Source organism: Copadichromis virginalis, linkage group LG22 (genome assembly GCF_057382275.1).
Source record: "Copadichromis virginalis isolate Kocher_CV1m ecotype Utaka linkage group LG22, C_Virginalis_male_GT1.1, whole genome shotgun sequence".
NCBI lineage: Eukaryota > Metazoa > Chordata > Actinopteri > Cichliformes > Cichlidae > Copadichromis > Copadichromis virginalis.
This window is the reverse complement of record NC_140638.1, coordinates 5,652,744-5,673,255: the sequence shown is the minus strand read 5'-3', so window position 1 is coordinate 5,673,255 and position 20,512 is coordinate 5,652,744. Positions and strand designations below refer to the sequence as shown.

The following is a 20,512-nucleotide window of genomic DNA, read 5'->3' as shown; positions in this document are numbered from 1 at the left end:
TCTGGACTAAAAGGCCTAGACTTATGGTTGTGTGCTGAATCTATGAATCAAACTATCACCTGGAAACATAATTAACTGGTCCATAGCTGTGAAACTGGACATGAGTTCTTGATTCTATGGAGATTAACAGTAATCCACAAATTTACAAATTTGTCCTGGTACATCGCGTAAATGTTGTCCCAGGGACATCGCGTAAATGTTGTCCCTGGGACATCATGTAGAAGTTGCCCTGGGACATCGTGTAGATGTTGTCCCTGGGACATCGTGTGATAGCTTGTAAATAATGGAATGAAAATTATTGATTGTTATTAACTTGTGAAAAAGAAGTGTAACAAATCCACATGTTATGTTCTTACACCCTTACAGAAACTGTGACTCCTTCACAATGTCAGGTAAATGTCAACTCATGTTGAATAATCAACCAATCAAGCCTTTTATTATCACATGCAATGTTACACGTACAACTGCAATGAAAATTTCACCCCCTTCTGACCATACATATATTGCTTAAACATCACATTGGGAAGACAGGTCGGAAACAGTTAGGAAGGTCAGAAAACAATTTAATTAATAGATGAGGGGAGAGGAGGAGAAAAAAGAACTACAACCAGACAAAGCTCCTAGAAGACTGAAATGGATGATGGTTGCAGCATGCAAAAAGAAAATGATATCTGTTGACTACAGCATATGCTTTCTCACAGATTACCTTGTGGGAGTAGCTGGACCAAACTCTATTGGTATTTCAAGTTTGAAATCCCTGTTTGACCAGACTAACATTTCAGATTAGGTACCTCTTGACATAAAAATCCTTTTATGTTGTCATAAAACTAATGTTGAATTCTGCTTTAAATACACTTTATTGTACAATTTACTTAATGAATCGTATTCCTTAGTTCTGTTTTTATTTATATGTATTTATTTATTTGTTTTATAAGGTAATAGATGGCCTAATCTATTTGCAGTGTGAGGTATGTTGAAAAGCTTGTTTGATCATAATGACATAGCATGTTTACGTTTTTTGTAATGTATTTGAAAACATAGGTGTATTTATGTTATTTTTATAGAATTTCCCTCACATTTATCCAATACCAAGCCAAATCACTGGAAAAATTTTGGATGGGTCCACAAGAGCACAAAGTGCATACTTTTTGAAGGTATGACTTGGACTGTGGTAACTATGTTCTTATCACAAAGGGTTTATAAGTTGCCACTATAAACAAACAGCATTTTCCAAAATTGAAGCCTTGTCAGAAGAACCTGAAAAATACCTTTCTGAAACCTTTTCTGTGTAAAGACTTGCTCAAAAGCAATGCACACAGATTAAAACATTTCTGTCTTGGCCAACTGATAAAGAACACCAAAAATTGAGTGGTGCGTGTTGAGTCTGTGGTCTTGATTTGTTTTGTACACACTATAGAAATTAATTAATGTAAACCAAAAATGACACTTTCTATATGTTTGTGTATCTGCAGAATTAATTACAAGTCTCACCTGACAAGCTTTCGCAGTTTTGCAGTGTCATTCTTGACAGAAAAACATACTTGTCACATTATTTTTATTTCCAGAAAAACATCTTTCAGATGTATGAGAAATTGATTGGAGCCTGTCTGGAAAACGGCAGCCACTGGACCTTGTTTGTAAGTTGCACAGATTTTGCACTCTCTCTAGTGCATGATACTTTTCAGTGTCCCTCATTAGGAAAGCTCAAGGCCCAAGCCTACCATATCCATCTTTTTACAAAACAGTTTTGTGACATACCCAAGAGGACCATAGTCTATATGAATTCATTTGGCGAGTTGGAGGTCAGAAAAAGTGCGGTGTTGAAAAACTGGAGGTAATTAATTAACATATTTAACATAACATATTTAATTTAATTGAAATCATTACCGAACGTGGTTATTGATTTCTCTATATGCTTTTTATTTGTAATAACTGCGATCTCTCAGCTCATTTGCTTCAGCAAGAGGCTGCGCTGGAGAGTGGACCTTGTCACATGTGAGCCACCCACATCAACAGGATGGGAACTCATGTGGAGTGCATGTCATAATGGTACTGAAAACTATAGCTTTAACCTATATAAGTAATGTTTACATTTTTGCCTATTCAGTTTTTAAAGCCTTAGAGGCAGGATGGTAAAATCTCAATTTTTTTTGTAGATTGAACCATTTCAGCAGTAATGCTTTGCTTTGGTTGCTCTGTTTTTTTTTTTTTTCTCGGGGGGGGGGGGGGGGGGGGTTAAAAACAAACAAACATTTCTTTGTTAATCTAATTCTTTTTGTTCTTTTTTTTTTTTTTTTTCTTCGTCAATTATTAGTTTGCCCAATCTCTCATTGACGGTAAAACACAAGTGGAGGAGTACAACACTGAAATCACAAAGCTCAGGTCCCGACTTTGCCACTACTTATTTTCCTCAATAGGTAAAGATAAAATTAGCTGCCTTCTTTTTCTCTAACATTGGAAAATGTAACTTGTACTTAAACAAATTATATTTTGCAGATCGAACTAGGAAGTGCAGTCAGTGCTGGTGTGTGATTGCAGCCAAAGACCGGGTACACTATGACATGTCCTTAGCCATATAGATTGTTTATTTAATGGACTTTGTTCATTTGTTTTTTGTTTGTTTATTTCTTCTTCTTTTTTTTTTTTTAATTCACAGGTGCAGTGCCAGAAATGTGGTGCATACAAGCACATGCGTTGTTCAAAGTCTGTTTGTGGCATCTGTATCTTCTGTGAGAGTACGTCACAATATAACTAAACAATGTCCAAAAATGTTTAAAGTGAATTTTTTTTTCGTAATTTTGCCTTTGCACACCAGGACTGTGTAATTAAAGTGGACGTTTCAAGATCCAGTTTTTACACAAAACTATTTTAGACATAACTGTGTCGTATTGTGGGGATTTCTCTTCACAATTAAATTGATATAGTGCTGTTTATATCATTCTTCTTTATGTAACAGCACAGTGCAGCACAGCAGAGGGAAAGGAGTTGTGCAGCATAGTGGGTGGCTATACAGGAGGAGCAATAGAAGTAGCCAGTGAAGAATGTCATCAGGGAAAGCATCAGGCAGCGAATGACAAAGGAAAAGTTCCTAAGGGAGAAAACATCTGCAGCAAATCGACAAGTAACAGTGAGATAGGAAGACTGACAGTCAGAGATGAAGGTACACAGACTGAAGACAAAGAAAAAGAAGCAGAAGTATACGGCACAAGTCTGAGTACAGATAATGCTGCTGCTGATGATGTTGACAGGATCGATGCAGATACAGAATTCCAAACTGATTCAGAAGGAACTAGTACAGTTTACAGAGTGCATGGTCGCTTATCTGTACCAAGCTCAAAAAAGAAAACCTACACAATAACAGAAGACGAGATCAAGCGCAGAATCAACGCAGAGAACATGTCAGTTCATGGTTTCAGAGGTTTGATTGGGGTAGGTATACATTTCGTGATTTTGATGTCACCTGAAATAAATCCGGGTTACTCGTATCAATGAAGTGACAATGTGGCTGGAAATTGTGCATTTGCTGCAACATATACACAATTACACCATGTAAACAAAAGCATTTAATTAACTTTGTGCGCGTGTGTGTGTCTCTCTCTGCTCTTTTGGTGTTTGCACTTTTTCTTTTTTAGGGCCGTAAAGCCAAACTGCCCGCAATGATTCTTGACAGGCCTAAGAAGGCCAAAACTAAAGTAACAGTGTTTAGTGTTCTGAGTGAAGAGGAGGCTGGGGAGCTAGCCCTCGGGTTTGCCGGAAGATTGGCCTGCGATGTCACAACAGACATGGTCTGTAAAGGCATCGACCATTCAAGTGCTGATATGACAAAGTAAGTTAGTAAAACAATATGAAAGTTGTATCTTTTTTGGTATTATTTGTCATTTCCCCGTCATTTTTGGGTTATTGGTGTAACATTGTTAATCTTACTTTCTAATAACAGACAGACTCTTCTCAAAATCCAACACAATCTTAAACATGAGCTGACTGATTCCTCAACCTTCAGTTTGCTGACACACACCTTTGGCCCCGCTGCACTGGATTCTGTCATTTCATTCCTGTGTGAAAAACTTGATCTTGTCTCTTAAATAATGAAACCTTTTGTGACTTTTGTTTGTTCTGTAAATCAGAATCTTGAAAATTGTTCATTGTTGTTCTAAGTTTGTGTTAACTATTTGGCAAAAATGATTGGTTCCTAATCCAAACAGCATAATGACTGTTCTAACACATATCTTAAAAATGCTACAAAGAAAGAAAATTATCACATATGTTTCAATATGAATGTAATTGTGTCACACTCGGTTTGTAGTAGCTTTCCTGTTTTATTTTGAGTTTTGGTATGTTTACACTGTTATTTTTATTTCCCGTGTGTTCGTCTTCCCTTATTAGTTTTACTGTATTTAATTAGTCTGATTTAATAACTTATAATTATTTACTTTCCAGTGTGTATATATGCTCCTCGTTTGGATTATTGTTTGTTTGAGTTCTGCCTGTCTTTTCTATTAAAGATTTGGACTTTTGGACTATTAGTGGACCTCGTAGGTTTTTATTCTGTTCAATTGGTAATTGACTGGGTTTAATTTAGTGGCCTGGAAAACAGGCCGGAGGGGTCTGGTCATTTTAACCCCCTAAGACCCGAAATCTTCCATGGCATGCATTTTTAATTTCTCTTTGATATTTGGGCCGATTGGAACCCGATGAATGTAAAAAGAAAGAATTACCAGGTTTTGTTTTTTTTACCTAATTTTTGTTTCTGAGAAAACTGAGAGCCACATATGAGGACATTAATTTGAAATTTCGATAGAACAGTTGCAGTATAATGTCCTCATAACTGTATATCAGGCACTTGTTGATCAAGATTTAGTATTTTGGTCTAAATAACCCAAAATGTGATGTCCACATGTGTGGACGCCAGGCTGGAGTAAAGTGTTAGAGCTATTTATACCTGTGTAAACTTTTATACACTGGTTTTTACCTGTCTTGTTTCAGAAAGGTTTAAAAGGGTAATGTCCACAGTTTATTTGTTTATTTATTTGTTTGAATTCAACATATTTTATTAAAGTAATTGAGCTTGAACACAGAAAAAACTGAATCAAATAATCATGAAATCAAATCACTTGCACTATACTGAAGTCTAATCTACTCTGAGCTAATGCCGGTTGTGCACGGCCACTGGTGCTCTTATCCCTGTTCTTTGTGATACAATCCAACAGGAAAGCAGTCAAACCCTTGGACATTAGCCAAGTTAACGTTCACAAATATATACACACAGAGGAACTCTGAGCCCCAATGTCAGCATTAGCACAAACATGCCACTTCATACCAAATCTCAGTGTGAGGTCAGGTGTTAGTCTCATTCCATTATTCTGGCTATATTTTCTTACTCATTACTATTAAACTTATACTTAAGACTAACTATTAACAAAATCACACCCCAATAACTCTGTTATTACACTTTGTATTTAATCATAAAAAGGCTGGATGTTGAAACCTTTTACTTCTATTTTGTATGAGCCAGGATTCTCAACAGCTGATACTCTATGTCCAAAAAGTGACAGGTATCGTTTTATGGAGCAAAAAAACTTAAGAGCGCATATTTTATAAATAATACCAACAATTACAAATGCAGACCTTTAATAGTAATAAGTAATCCTTTATTTATAATGCATAGCAATATAAAAATAGTAACATATGAAAATATTACAATGGGCACAGATGAATTTGTATCAAAAACAGCAACCAAGCCAAAGTAATGAATAACACACATAAATAACAACTGCTTGAGAGACCAAACAATTTCTTTTCATCTGTTCCTTGGCAGAAAGTTAAGACAGCTATTCAGCTTTAGGTTTCAATAAACAGAAGTAATGGATGCAGTCCCTTTGAAATGTCACACAAAAGTCTACTTGTGCATATACTTAGCTTTAACTCTTCTCTTTTTTGTTTTGTATTCCAAAAGGTTTTCATTTTCTCCAGAGTATGTCTCTCTTTCAGTGGTTATCGACTGTTCACATTCATTTTCAGACTGTTGGAATGTCGATGCTGGCCGAACGTTTCTTGCTAGAATACACTGGCCTAATTTTGCGTGCATTATCTGTCGTCTTTATTTCGTACTGGCATATACTTTTGCCTACTTGTTTTGTTTTTAAGACATTTGTATGCAGTTCATCTATCATTGCAGTAATACCCTCTGGAATGAATGCCCACTGTTTAACAGCATTTAGTTTTCCAACTGCATCTTCTGTGCATTTTTTGTCTGTGCTTTCAACTACAGGAGTGTCATTCAAAGTTGATAGAGGACTTTTCAGAGAGTTTTTCATTTGTTTAAAATGGCTACAAGCCACCTTCAGGCAAGCACATGTGTTATAGTGAGAGAACGTACAACAAGTGCACTGAAGTGTTTCAGCCGATGCAAAAAAACACAGATTTCCAAACAAACTTGGCATTTTTATCACTTTCAAGTCCTCACAGTGTACAAAGTAATGCCTTTCTTTCACTGCAATTCTTGCCAAGGTCTGTTTCCATGTTTGGATAGATGTCATTGTCAGCCTCTGCTAATTTTGCAAGTAACACTAGATGCTTGCAAAGAAGTCCTCGTAAGCCATATGTACAGTTGCAGTAGGACTCAACAGGGCAGACATCATACACCATGTCTTCTCTTGACTCAGATGGGACTTGATATGCATTAAGTCCATGGCTGTTCTTGACTGTAATTTTAAGAGCCCAACCACTTTCCATCAGTCTTGAAGCAGAGTCTGAAACTTGAGACAAGGTGTCAGCAAACCTGTTTTTCATGCGGCCCACATCTTGCAGGGTTTTTATGACTGAGAAGTAGTCGTCGGCCTTCCCTAGGAGCACTTCAATCAGATCATCCAAACGCCTATTCTTGTAGCCAGATAAAAACTGATATTTCAGGCGGTGGAAAAATCTGAAAAACAGTTATTTGAAATGATTAGTAACTGTAATTGAAGGAATTTAAAGTTTTAATCAAGACTGTATTATTTTTTAAAAAATTGGAATACCTGTTGCACACGTCTTTTATAAAGGAATGCTCTGTGCCGGTTTAGCTGATTTAGGCAAATCCACCTACTCTGTTTTTTGTTGTGATAACATAAAAAACGCTGCTAGAATTTAAAGGATTTGCCTAAAACCTGTTCTGGCAATGACATGACGAACCTACTCAGTTTAGCCTCTTGGATTAAAGCATAATATCTTTTTTTCAGCAATACAATTGAATGAGGTCAAAATAATAAATCATACCTTTCAATCACATTGTTTGTTTCAGAACGAGCGTGACTGAAGCGACGGCCGTAGTCACACCACATGTGGCCAATGCCTTCCCAGTGCTTCTGAAAATACTGGCACACCAAAGGGTATTGCTTAAATGTCTGGCAGAACTCTGCTGATGTGGCTTTAAAGTCGTCCTCCTAAGAGAATTGGATGCAACAGAATATATTTCAATCCATTTAACAGACCTATTGAAATCTTTAATATTATGTATTGAAGCCCTTTTCCTTTTATTGAATAACATTAAGAATTTTAAGTTATTAATAATATGTCGTGTTTTTGTATTAAGAAGCAATTATTTCTTCCCTTACAATGGCTAAGAAGGAACACTAAACCTATAAGCATATTTGGTTTCAGCATCTGTCTGTGAAAGAATCCCACTCACAAGTTCTACTGCACAGTGGGTGACACAATGATGTTCTGCACAGCTTAAGTACTTGTTTTGATAAGCAAGATAAGAAGCCAGTTTTAGAAATTGTTTCAAAAATCTATTTTGTATCTCTCTGTAACTTTTTTTAGCAACTGAAAGTTATTATGCTCTTAGTGTAATCAAGAAATCAAAATGTGAAATAGACAAATTACACTTACAGATGTGCAAGCTTTCAGCTTACAAAAGAAAGAAATGATTTCATTTCTCTTTTGGGTGTTAGAAAGCCCATGGACCCCGGACTCTGATTTTGAAAGCCATCGATTAACAGCCTGTGAATGTAAGAGAAAAAAAGTTAATCTGGAGAGAGAGACAGAGGAGCAGCTGTACAAAAAGCATAAAAGAAAGCTGACGTCCAAAAATAACTTTGTCACTCACTGGACAAGAGGACCTGTGCATTACAGAAATCAACCAGGCAAACATATTTTTAAATGTCAAAAAGAGCTTTGGGAAGCAGCCACCAGAAGATGAGTGCACTGTGGTCTTAAATGGATGGACATAGTCACTCAACATTTTATCCCTTTATATTCATTAACCTGAGTAGGTGAATATCACAATGAGGCAAATCATAACAACAGGACCCTGTTGTAAAAATGTGTTTCAGGTGCATCTTAGACAACGTGAAAAGAAAACAATGTGGTTTACCTGCAAGACATGGTACCAGCATAGAAGGATAGCTGACTCTGGAAAAACCTTCTGCAAAGCATTTATTTCCGCAAAGTCTTTGTCAACCATAAATGCTCTACAGAAAAAAAGAAAACACTAAATGAGATTAAACAGTATGAAAATGTTTTGCTATCTCAAAGCACCACTTCAATGCCAAATTAAACATTTCAACTCACAAGTAGATATATAAAATACTGCATACAGCCTATAGGAATAACTTTAACAACTGGAAAGGAAAGTTTTTTGCAGCCCATGCTGCAGCTATAGCATTAGATTCTGGCATGTTATAACTTTTTTGAAAAGGAATTATTTCAAAATTAATAGCTGTCAATGTATTATTTACCTCGGGGAAGTTGGGAAATGCTCACAAACTATTCCAAGAACAGTTTCCAGGGTTTTCTGACTTTCGTTGCTGACAATAGCATAGGCCACAGGGACTCCATGCCCATAATCATCTCTTACAACAAGTGTGAATAAGGGAAATGAATACTGGTTAACGCAGTGCGTGGTGTCAACAAATACTAACTGTTTTGCATAGTTCTCCATGTTTGATTTCATTACAGGTGTCTGCAAAACAATCATTAGTTCTTGGTCAGATGTGTATGGTTGATAGAAGAGAACATGTTCTTGATGTTTTCCATTAAGTAAGGTATGTACACTTTGACTGTCTCCACAGTTAAAGTGCTTCTTCCTCATCATGCAGGTTCTAACACTGTCAATGTCACGTGGTGTGACAAAATGCTCTCTGTTGTGAAGATCTCTGTGTCCATGTTCTTTGGCCCATTTATGACATTCGGTTAGTATGATGGCTGGCTTAGTTCCAAGGGAAAGCAGTTCCTCAATCTTCCTCCTCAAATCACTGGAAATATTGTTGAAATGTGCGTCTTTTGGGTCCGAAGGATCATGCCCATCATGCTTATCATATGTACGCTGCACGATGACTGTGTGGTCTTTCCAACATTTGAGTACTTTAAATGAAACATAGGCCTTACAGCCCACTGCTCTGTAGCTGTTTCGACTTTTTTCCCCAGCTCTGATGCAGTTGAATTTGTAATAGTCTCTTTTCCTGTCTTTACCTGAGGCAACATTTAAACATTTATAATGTCCATGAAGGGTTAATGAGTTCAATTTTTCTAACACAACACTGAATGGGTCCTCCTGGCATTGTGACACATGCACACAAAGTTGTGTGTCTTTTCCAGTTCTTTTTTTTTCGTCATTCAGAACACTTCTTCTAATTATGTCGTCCATTTCTGGTGGAAAAATAACGAAGGTTTAATTAGTCAATATTCATTAATTCATTTTAACTTGTTTTGGGGTTTTTTGCAATACAATGTAAATATTAAATATAATATTTAAAAAAAAAATATATATATATATAAAATAATATAAAACAAACAGGGGCTAAAAGAAGCTAAACTTTCATATGGTATGTCTCTGGCAACTTTAACATGATGTCCCAGGGACAACATCTACACGATGTCCCAGGGTAACTTCTACATGATGTCCCAGGGACAACATTTACGCGATGTCCCAGGGACAACATTTACGCGATGTCCCAGGGACAACATTTACGCGATGTCTCAGGGACAACATTTACGCGATGTCCCAGGGACAACATCTACACGATGTCCCAGGGTAACTTCTACATGATGTCCCAGGGACAACATTTACGCGATGTCCCAGGGACAACATTTACGCGATGTCCCAGGGACAACATTTACGCGATGTCCCAGGGACAACATTTACGCGATGTCTCAGGGACAACATTTACGCGATGTCCCAGGGACAACATTTACGCGATGTCCCAGGACAAATTTGTAAATTTGTGGATTACTGTTAATCTCCATAGAATCAAGAACTCATGTCCAGTTTCACAGCTATGGACCAGTTAATTATGTTTCCAGGTGATAGTTTGATTCATAGATTCAGCACACAACCATAAGTCTAGGCCTTTTAGTCCAGATTCTCTTCACTTATGTTTGTAAAATGATCAGGGAAGCTACTGCAATTTTGCCTGACCCAACCCCCGGGCCACGAAACACCCAAAAAGTTGGGGAACGCTGGTCTAGAGAACACTGGTTAGCTAATGCTGTCGTCAAGTAGCCTATCGCTAGCAAACAAACAGCAAGCCAAGTGAGGAACATATGTATAATGCTTACCGTTTATTAAAGGAAAGTATCCTAAATTGACTTCAAATTCGGCGGACAGGCGAATTGACTTCAAATTCGGCGGACAGGCGGCGGTTTTTCGCTTCTTCACTTGTATTTCGAAATACTCGAAGGCGGGTATTTCGAAGTCGCAAAGGAATGACGTCACAAGAAGGTGATTGGTCACTTGCAATGTTGAACCTGGAACAACATTAATTATGATGATGTGGGAACAATGCTGACACGAGGAAATCAGATCGTCCAGTTGAAATGACAAGTTTACACAGCTTACACAGCGCCGTGGACCTCTATGTGAACTAGCAGCATGTTTCAGAAAAAGGATGACCCTCAAGTGGGCTGTACAACATTATATAGTGAGACAAAAACAGAGATTATAAGAACTATCTTCCTCCCGCACGGACATGGCAGTCTTGGTGTCTGCTTCAAAGCATCCTCGTATTACCGTGACCTTGTCTGGTTTCTGCTCCCTCGTCTGTAAGAGACAGAAAAGCAAAACACCTCTCTGGCTAGCCTTGATAAACTAATGTTATTATCCATGGTTCTTCTAGTGATTCAAAGTTGGTTTAGAATATCGTGTTCGGAACTCTCTGACCCAGGAACTTATTTTAATTATTATCTATGTGTGAAAGTGTGTTTGCATTTAGCCTTCTGCACTCTAAGTCATTTCCCACAATATATCAGTTTGGACAGTCACGCCGAATGAAGCTTATGACCTTCAGAAGACTGAGTGCAAACTCGAATGAGGACATTTGCAGTAAATGTATTAAAATTATTATAACCACATATTTTAGTAAAATAAATCAAACATTTTCAATCCCAACAACACCAAGGTACCTGTAGCTATCCAGAGCCTCCATGTCCATACCTTGCATTTTTAGTGGTTGCAGTGGAGGATGTTTGGGCCTGCGGAAGACTGCCACCAGCTCCTTGGTTTTTCTAGTGTAGATCTGGACGTAGTTCTTCTGGCACCAGTCAACAAAGCCTTGGGTCAGTTCTCTCTACTCCCTGTCATCCCCATCAGTTATGAGGCTGACTATTGCAGAGTCATCAGAGAACTTCTGCAGGAAGCACTGGGTGGATTTGTGAGAGAAGTCTGCAGTGTAGAGGAACGGAGGCAAAACTGTTCCCTGTGGGGCTCCCGCACTGTAGAGACGGGATCATTCACTCCAGTGCCAATCTGGTAGCCAAACTGAAATGAGTCCAGTGATGAGCTCACCAGTGGCTGAAACTGAGCCAGGGCCAACCACCCCAGCGTCTTTATCAGGTGGGATGTCAGAGCCACAGGCCTGTAGCTGTTAAGGTCCTTGGGAAGTGGAGTCTTTGGCATTGGTACCACACAAGAGGTTTTTGAGAGCTGTGGAACTCTCCCCAGCCTCAGGTTCAGATTGAAGATGTACTCCATCACCCCACACAATTGATCTGCGCAGGTCCTGACAACCCTTGCGCTGATGCCATCCGGACCCGCTGCCTTCTTGGTTTTAATCCTCTTCAGTTCCCCCCTAACCTGGATGGTTGAGAGAGACAGACTGGAACCTTGTGTCTGATGTGTACTTGATGATGTGATTGGGGTGGGGAATAGTGAGCAGGGTGAGTTGAGGAGATGTGAAGTTTCTGAGGTGTCAGAGGTGGAACAGCAGCAGTGGGGGTTAGTGAGACTGCAGCAAATGTTGAAGACTCCCTCCTGGATGAATCAAACCTGTTAAAGAAATGATTCAGTTAATTTGCCCACTTCATATCCCCTATGGGCCGTGATACTGGGCTGGACAGACATCTACAAAATCACAGAAGCACATTGGCAAATAGGCTTTATTGTGATTATCTGACCGGACAAATGAAGAGATTAAACCACTACATTCTCGGCTAAAAAAATATTAAACGTGTGTTTGGTGACCCTCTCCGTAAATCGCTACCTTATCGTGGTGGAGGGGTTTGTGTGTCCCAGGGATCCCAGTGGCTATGTTGTCTGGAGGCTTTTGCCCCCTGGTAGGGTCTCCCATGGCAAATTGGTCCTGGGTGAGGGACCAGACAAAGAGCAATTCAGAAGACCCTTATGAGAAAAACATCGAGGGAACAGTTTACCCTGCCCGGGATAGGGTTACCGGGGCCCCACCCTGGAGCCAGGCCCGAGGAGGGTGCCCGAGGGCGAGCGTCTGGTGGCCGGGCCTTAGTCCATGGGCCCTAGCCGGGCACAGCCTGAAAAGGGGACATGGGCCCATCCTCCCGCAGGCCCACCACCCGCATGAGGCGTCATAGGGGTCAGGTGCATTGTGTGTACACACCGGCTCACTCCTTGGCGGCCACTTATCGGGGCCTGGAACCTGGGGTTCGCTCGGGCCACTTCGGAGGTGGAGTGCCCCCGGCCTCTCGGCCTGGGGCTCGGTCACTCAGGCACAGCTGGCTGCCAGCGGAGCTCACGGGCGCGTCACTGCAACTCCCCCTGGCTTCTGCTCCGCGGCTGCTGGGTGAACCCTCATCTGGGACTCTCCTCAGCTCTTACTGGAACAGTGGCGCGGCTGCCCCTCTGTTGGTCTTCCATGGTCTCTTGTGTTCTGGGGGCCTCTGGATGTCTGGAGTTTTGATCTCCTCCATACCTGCTTCATACCCTGGAGGACGGGGCTGTGGCCCCCCCACACTCCCTAGCAGATCGTTACATGGAGAAACCTTTGGAATACAAGCGCGCTGATCCACACAGGTATGCACACGGGTGTTCACTGCTCGTAGACTTAAATTACACCTTTCTTGGCTGCTACTTCGAAGCACATCTGTCCTGCGTGCTGCACAACAACATTGAATTTTTAGTATTTACTGCTGTTTACACTAAGCTAGATTAATGCGATGGTGTTGTGTTTAGTATGTTGCTTTTTTTTTTTTTTTTTTTTTTGCTTGTTTTCTATTCTTCTCTCAACAGGTGATCCAGGAGATTTTTATTTTTTTTCTCCCCCCCTTTCTCACTGTCCCTCTCCCCTTCTGTTTTTCCTTTCCTTCCTCTTTCTTTCTCCCTTTCCTATCCCTCACTCATGTCTGTCCCGTCTGTAACATCTGAAAATAAAATATAATAAATAATAAAAACAAAGATCGACCAAATGGACCAATACGGCAATGCCACGATAATCCATTTGGCAAAGTAAATCCATTGGGTATCCTTGTTGGTCTTCAGACAAAAGAACCAAATGGGACAGGCAAAAAAAAAAAAAAAAAAAGGTGCATTGTGTGCCGGGCGGCGGCCAGGAGCGGAGGCCCTGGCGGACTGATCCCTGGCTACCAAGACTGGCAATTGGGACATGGAATGTCACCTCTCTGGTGGGGAAGGAGCCTGAGTTAGTGCGTGAGGTTGAGAGGTACCAGCTAGATATAGTTGGGCTCACCTCTACGCATGACTTGGGCTCTAGAATCAGTCTGGAGTTGCCCCTGGTGAGAGGCGGCGGGCTGGGGTGGGTATTCTAATATCCCCTCGGCTTGCTGCCGGTACGTTGGGGTTCTTCCCGGTGGATGAGAGGGTTTGTTCCCTGTGCCTTAGGAACTGGTCCTGACTGTCATCTGTGCTTATGCGCCGAGTGGCAGTTCAGAGTACCCAGCCTTCTTAGAGTCCCTGGGTGGGGTGCTGGAAGGTGCTCCACCTGGAGACTCTTTTGTCCTACTGGGAGACTTCAATGCGTGAGGCGTGATTGGGAGGAACGGCCTCCCTGATCTGAGCCCGAGCGGTGTTTTGTTATTGGACTTCTGTGCAAATCACAGTTTGGCCATAATAAACACCTTGTTCGAACATAAGAGTTCACGTGGCACCAGGCCGCAGGTCGATGATCGATTTTGTAATCGTATCCCCATACCTGCAACCATATGTTCTGGACACTCGGGTAAAGAGAGGGGCTGAGCTGTCAACTGATCACCACCTGGTGGTGAGTTGGATCAGGTGGCGGGGGAGGACGCTGGACAGACCCGTTGCACCTAAATGCGTAGTGAGGGTGTGCTGAGAACGGACCATGTTCAGCATCTCCATTGCCGAAGCTGGTGCATTGAGCTGCGGCCCCAAGGTGGTTGGTCTCTGTCGTGGTGGTAATCCCCGAATCAAATGGTGGACACCAGAGGTGAAGGGAGCCACCAGGCTGAAGAACAAGTCCTATCGGGCTTGGTTAGCCTGTGGGACTTCGGAGGCAGCTGGCAGGTACCGACAGGCCAAGCGGAATGCGGCTCGGGCAGTGACTGAAGCAAAAACTTGGGTGTAGGAGGAGTTTGGAGAGGCCATGAAAAAAGACTGGACTGCCTCGAAGAGATTCTGGCAAATGGTCAGACGTCTCAGGAGGGGAAAGCAGTGCTCTACCTGCACAGTGTATAGTGCTGGCGGAGCGCTGCTGACTTTGACTGAGAAAATTGTCGGGCGGTGGAAGGAATACTTTGAGGACCTCCTTAATCACACTGACACGTCTTCCGAGGAGGAAGCAGAGTCTGGGGATGAGGGGGATGACCCGCAGAGCCCCTGGTGTGGATGAGGTCCTCCCCGAGTTTCTGAAGGCTCTGGATGTTGTAGGGCTTTCCTGGTTGACACACCTCTACAATGTTGCGTGGAGATCATGGTCAATGACTGTTGCTTGCATCTCGTCCGTAATGATGGTGCGAGGTTTTCTTGCTCTACCTCCTGGACCTTCTCATCTCCCATGTTGGCCTCCTCCTCTTCCTCGTTGGCCTGCTCCTCTTCCTCCTCTCATTTGAACTCCTCTTCCTCGTTGGCCTGCTCCTCTTCTTTCAGGGCCAGCTCTTCTTCCTCCTCTGCATCGAATTCCTCTTCCCCTGACTCTGTCTTTATCCATTGTGTTTGTTTGGAATCTTCAGCATACTGTACACTCTGAACTTGCTTTTATACATGTGGTCACAGCATTAGCAACAAGTGTCTTCAATTTTGAGTCGTTGTGTGTAATGAATGACGCCAGGTGTGTTCATTGTGTTCAAATATTGCTGACTGTGGCAAACATGTTGCATCGCATGAGCTTTCATTTGAGAATATGAGCAGAGTTCTTTTGCAACTTGTGTTTTAGCAAGGAAAGATGTGTTTAGATTTATGACAATGGAGGATTGTGTTCTGTGAATTGTGTCTTCATGTGACATGTGTTTATGATATTGGTAAATGATGGCTAGATTTAGTAAATGTGTTTAGACAACTGGTCATCTGGTTTAGAGGATTGGCTTTTGTGTTTTAGCATTTGAGGAAAACTGTAATGCAGTGATGTTGTAGTTCATCAGTGGTTTCCAAACAGTGAATGAGCCATTTTGCAGCTCCTCTTTTAGCTCCACCTGGTGGTGAATTTGGCTTCTGGTGATGTTAAAATTGATGGATGGATTAAGATAATATTTATTATGTTTGTGGTTGAAAGGTTATTATTGACATGAACTGAAACTCATGATTTTTCATTAAGTATTAAGTATTCTTGTGTTCACAATTTCATTACTATATCTCAGTGTTTCGGGTTATTTTTAGTCTAAAAGATGTCATATTGTAGCCTTATGCAGCTGCAGGAAGCTGGTGATGAAAAGTTATATGTGTTATATGATGATATACATTGGATGTTTTAAATGTCTCTTGTATTTATCCTCCCCTCTCTAAAGAACTCTGAATTACCTTCTGTCTAAACAGTGCTACACAAATAAACTTGACATGACTTAAGATGATGATTGTTTGGCTCTAATGACTCTGTTTTGAATATTAGGTTTTGGTTGAATTCCTTTCCTTCTTCCAGTTCTTCCCTCAGTTTCTCTCCTCCAGAAGACTCCCTCCTCTCCAGTCAGCTGCCACGCTACAGGTTTCTATCCTGACCGAGCCATGATGTTCTGGAGGAAAGATGGAGAAGAGATTCATGATGGCGTGGATCATGGAGAGATTCTCCCCAACAATAATGGGACCTTTCAGATGAGTGTTGATCTGAAACTTTCATCAATCACACCTGAAGACTGGCAGAGGTACGACTGTGTGTTTCAGCTTGCTGGTGTGAACGAGGACATTATCACCAAACTGGACAAAGCAGCGATCAGGACCAACATGGGTAAGACTGGATCCTGGAGTGGTTTTGAAAATATTGTTTGGTATTTTCAAAGTTTCGAATTTAAATCCTTAATCAATACTCTTTCTAGTATTGTGATGATTAATAAATGTAAATATGTAATAGAAATCTTAAAATAAATGACGGAATTAAGGAATCAAAAAGCAATGAAGTACCATATGCAGTAACGAATATTGAAGTAATCTGTAAAGACTAACTAGTAATGCTTTCGTGCAGCTTATTGTGTCACTCAGAGACTCATCCACTCTTAGTTCCTTTCTGATCTATCCCTCACTCATTCTTTAGCAATTATGCTCTGGATTATAAAATTTTGCCATATTTTGTTTAACAGAGAATCCCACTGACATCTTGATCTTCATCAGTGCTGCAGTGGTTGTTCTAATCATCATCATCATGGCAGTCGTGGCTTTTGTGTTTTGTAAAAAGAAAAAAGGTGAGAAATCTCAATTGAGAAAATACTGAGTTTAGTTTTTACATTATTTTAATCCATATTTTCAATTGTTTGTTTGAAGACACACAAAATCTATAGTGACAGAATAATGCATAGAGCCTGTAACAGTCACAATGGTGTGGTGTGTTTATGATGTCATTAGTTTCACCACTGCCCTCTATGTGATTTATGTGAGCAATGTGCTTGCACGCTAGTACATGGATAGAGACAGACTCTATATGTTTTACCTCTCCAGAAACCTTTGCAACGTTACGGGTTGTATGAACACTGTCTGTCATGTTTGATAAGCAGCAGCCGTTCAACCGGGCCTTGTATGGTTGATGAAGACAATGTGCATTAAAGTAGGGTGACCATATTTTGATTTCCAAAAAAGAGGATACTTGGCTCGGTCATGAAGAACTTGCTTAAAGAAACATAAAATCGGCCCGGCATTTTGACTAGAGACCGGCCCACCAGGTATTATTGGAAAAACCATAAAGCCTTTGAATGAAAACAAACGCTGTTGTGACAGTGATGTACAGTCTTGTTGGTATATGTATGATTTCCATACTTTTTACTAGAGATGGACCGATCCGATATTACGTATCGGTATCGGTCCGATACTGACCTAAATTACTGGATCGGATATCGGAGAAAAATAAAAAATGTAATCCGATCCATTAAATATCACGAAAGCACCTCACAAAAGTTGCAACACGCCGTAACTCACCTCAGAACGTTAGCACGTCGGAGCAGTATGCATCACGTGATAGAGCGGCTGTGGCATGCGGGACCTGTCGGTGGTCTGGATAGCATTTGGAGCTTAGCTACCAACCCGGCATTTTATCTCCGACAAAGTTATCCCGAGAGAAGTAAAGCAAGTGTGTAAGTCCATCTCTGAATGTTTGTAAAGCATTCCTGCGTTAAGCTTAACAAGCGACTGCCTCTTCTTGCTGCAACTTCAATCATGAAACTGCTTAATGATCAGCTGATCGGCTTTTCTGTCGCGAGTCCGTCTCTCTTGTTTGCTTTTGGCCCACTTTGCACCAGAAAGAGGAAACCAGCGGCTGAACAACAGCAGCACGTTTAAGCTTGATAAGCTGTTGTTAGAATTTATTTAATATTACTTTCTACACCAGGATCTTTTTCTACGTAGCTGACGGCTGGTAACTGTGCAGGGGCGGATCTAGCAAAGTTTAGCCAGGGGGGCCGATAGGGCATTAACAGGGAAAAGGGGGCACAAAGACAGACTTTTCTTTCTTATTCTCATTTAGAAATGTCTCGCTTTTAATAAATAATTATCCAAATCTTACACCCAAAGTTTTAATTTGATGTAAAATGAATAGAAGTCAATTACTGTATATAGTAACTATTAAGTCTAATATATATACCCTAGTAAGCTATAGTACTTTTTCCTTTGGGAAGGTACCATCTGTGCAGTCTGCAATTTTGTTGAAGAAAGATGTTGAATCTATTTAATATTTCTTGAAAAATTATTGATTTCTGTGCATTTTTTTTCACACTGCATCAAATTAAGGTTGATTACGTCGATTAAGCATCACGAGGTGGAGCGTGAGGGGTGGTTCCCTATTTTTAAATTTTTTTATTTTTGTTGTTGCTGGGAGTTGGAACCCTATTAGTTAGGTTGCTTAATATTTACGCTAAGTACTGTTTAAAATACCAGAATAGGGAGGATGGTGTAGGTTTAAGTTTATTAGATTGATCAGTATTGCTGAACTATGAAATATTTTTTTTTGCATACAGGTATAACAGAATAGCTTTAGTGTAGTTGTTGTTTTAAACTTGAGTATGAACTTATACAAAATGCAGCAAGATATTTTAAAAAACAGTTTTGTTGATTAAAAAACACTATATCGGATTCATATCGGTATCGGCAGATATCCAAATTTATGATATCGGTATCGGTATCGGACATAAAAAAGTGGTATCGTGCCATCTCTACTTTTTACATCAGATAAAAACTTTGGTTGTAAGATTCAGATAATTATCTATTAAAAACGAGACATTTTAAATGAGAATAAGAAAGAAAGGTATTTCTTTGTGCCCCCCTTTCCCTGTTAATGCCCTACCTGGCCCCCTGGCAAAACTTTCCTAGACCCGCCCCTGCACACTTACCAGCTATCAGCTACATAAAAAAAAGGATCCTGGTGTTATTTGTCTCTCAGAAACAGTTCATAACTTCCCTTCAACTCATTCATATCACCTAAAAGGTAAACCTGTTTCTCCACCACCTGTTCAGCTTTGATGATTCAGTAAGGACATCTCCTGGTTTCATCTTCATGTTTCCCTCTCACCACAAATCCAAACCGACATCATGACCAGCAGCCTTTACAGCTGTGGCTCCAGCAAACATCAACTGATACTAGAAATAAATATTAAATAAATTCTAACAACAGCTGATCAAGCTTAAACGTGCTTCTGTTGTTTAGCGCGACATCCGCTGGTTTCCTTTTTCTGGCGCCATGTGGGCGATAAACAAACAAGAGAGAAAAGCCGATCAGCTGATCATCGATCAGTTTCATGATTGAAGTAACTACGGGAGAGAGAGGGGGAGAGAATGAGAAAAGAAGAGGCAGCTGCTCAATGTAAAGATGCAGAATAACTCCAGCTTTGTCTTTTTCCATTCTAGCTGAATTACGGGACAAACTGTGTTCCTTTTCAGCTCAATACGAAATGCGTAATATTTTCTCTGAATACGGGATGATTCCGGTTTTTATGCAACTCTACTAGAACCTTATGAATAAAGTTCAACATCAGTAACATAGCACCCACAGAGCTGTATAGAAACTCCGTCATGCTAGCTGGTACGCAGTACGAGTTATTGTAACTGACTGTAAAAAGTCAGCACAACGAAAATAAACTCCACCTAAACTTGGTTTATATCTGACTCAGATAGACTGCAGTCACAACTTCTTACCTGAAGTTCAGTTCACCTGACACGTGGACCAGCGGTCACCTCGGGTCTCTCCTCCTCCTGCCTCCCCTTCCCTCATCCACCTGCTGGCCTCTGTGGAAGCTCCGCCATAGAAACCACCACCAAACAACTGAGTTATTTTCACACATCAGCCAGCATCTGGCCAATCCACCACCTTTCATTGTTTATACCATTACAAAAAAAACCCCCATCGCCCCATAAAAATGAAAACTCACCATCGGCCCACCGGGCACATGCCCGGTATGCCCGATGGCCAGTCCAGGTATGGTTGGTACGAGGGAAATTTCTTTTGCAGTTCATCTGAAAGATGCACTTACGCTTTGGGATCTTTTAAACATCATTAGGCGCGTTGCTGTGCGCTGTCTGTCCTGTCTGTGAATGCAGAACAAGCGCTCACAAAGCAGCAGTTTGGGGATGACGTCACACACATGGGTCCTCTGTCAGAATATTGGAAAACCCGGACACTTTTATCAATCTCGAAAATCCCCCCGGACAGAACGTGAAAAGAGGACATGTCTGGGGAAAAGAGGA

General features: G+C 40.8%; 2 protein-coding genes across 3 annotated transcripts; one reads left to right on the top strand and one right to left on the bottom strand.

Annotated features, from left to right (window-relative positions):
- Window positions 1-259: 259 nt before the first annotated feature.
- On the top strand, window positions 260-4,523 carry LOC146682522 (uncharacterized). Its single transcript, XM_085446708.1, has 12 exons — window positions 260-392; window positions 936-968; window positions 1,065-1,154; window positions 1,566-1,637; window positions 1,746-1,834; window positions 1,947-2,049; window positions 2,315-2,417; window positions 2,497-2,549; window positions 2,657-2,735; window positions 2,957-3,429; window positions 3,633-3,826; window positions 3,938-4,523. Exons 1-12 carry the CDS (start codon window positions 342-344, stop codon window positions 4,080-4,082), a joined length of 1,485 nt encoding a protein of 494 aa, XP_085302834.1. The 5' UTR covers window positions 260-341; the 3' UTR covers window positions 4,083-4,523.
- Window positions 4,524-6,428: 1,905 nt separating this feature from the next.
- LOC146682521 (uncharacterized) lies at window positions 6,429-10,783 on the bottom strand. 2 transcript variants are annotated; one of them, XM_085446211.1, is made up of 6 exons: window positions 10,537-10,783; window positions 8,718-9,627; window positions 8,354-8,450; window positions 7,870-7,980; window positions 7,255-7,421; window positions 6,429-6,922 (listed from the first exon to the last, which is right to left on the bottom strand). In XM_085446211.1, exons 2-6 carry the CDS (start codon window positions 9,623-9,625, stop codon window positions 6,460-6,462), a joined length of 1,746 nt encoding a protein of 581 aa, XP_085302337.1. In that variant the 5' UTR covers window positions 9,626-9,627; window positions 10,537-10,783; the 3' UTR covers window positions 6,429-6,459. The 2 variants fall into 2 exon arrangements, with proteins under 2 accessions (XP_085302337.1, XP_085302338.1); XM_085446212.1 differs by lacking the exons at window positions 8,718-9,627; window positions 10,537-10,783 and adding an exon at window positions 8,551-8,710.
- Window positions 10,784-20,512: the final 9,729 nt, after the last annotated feature.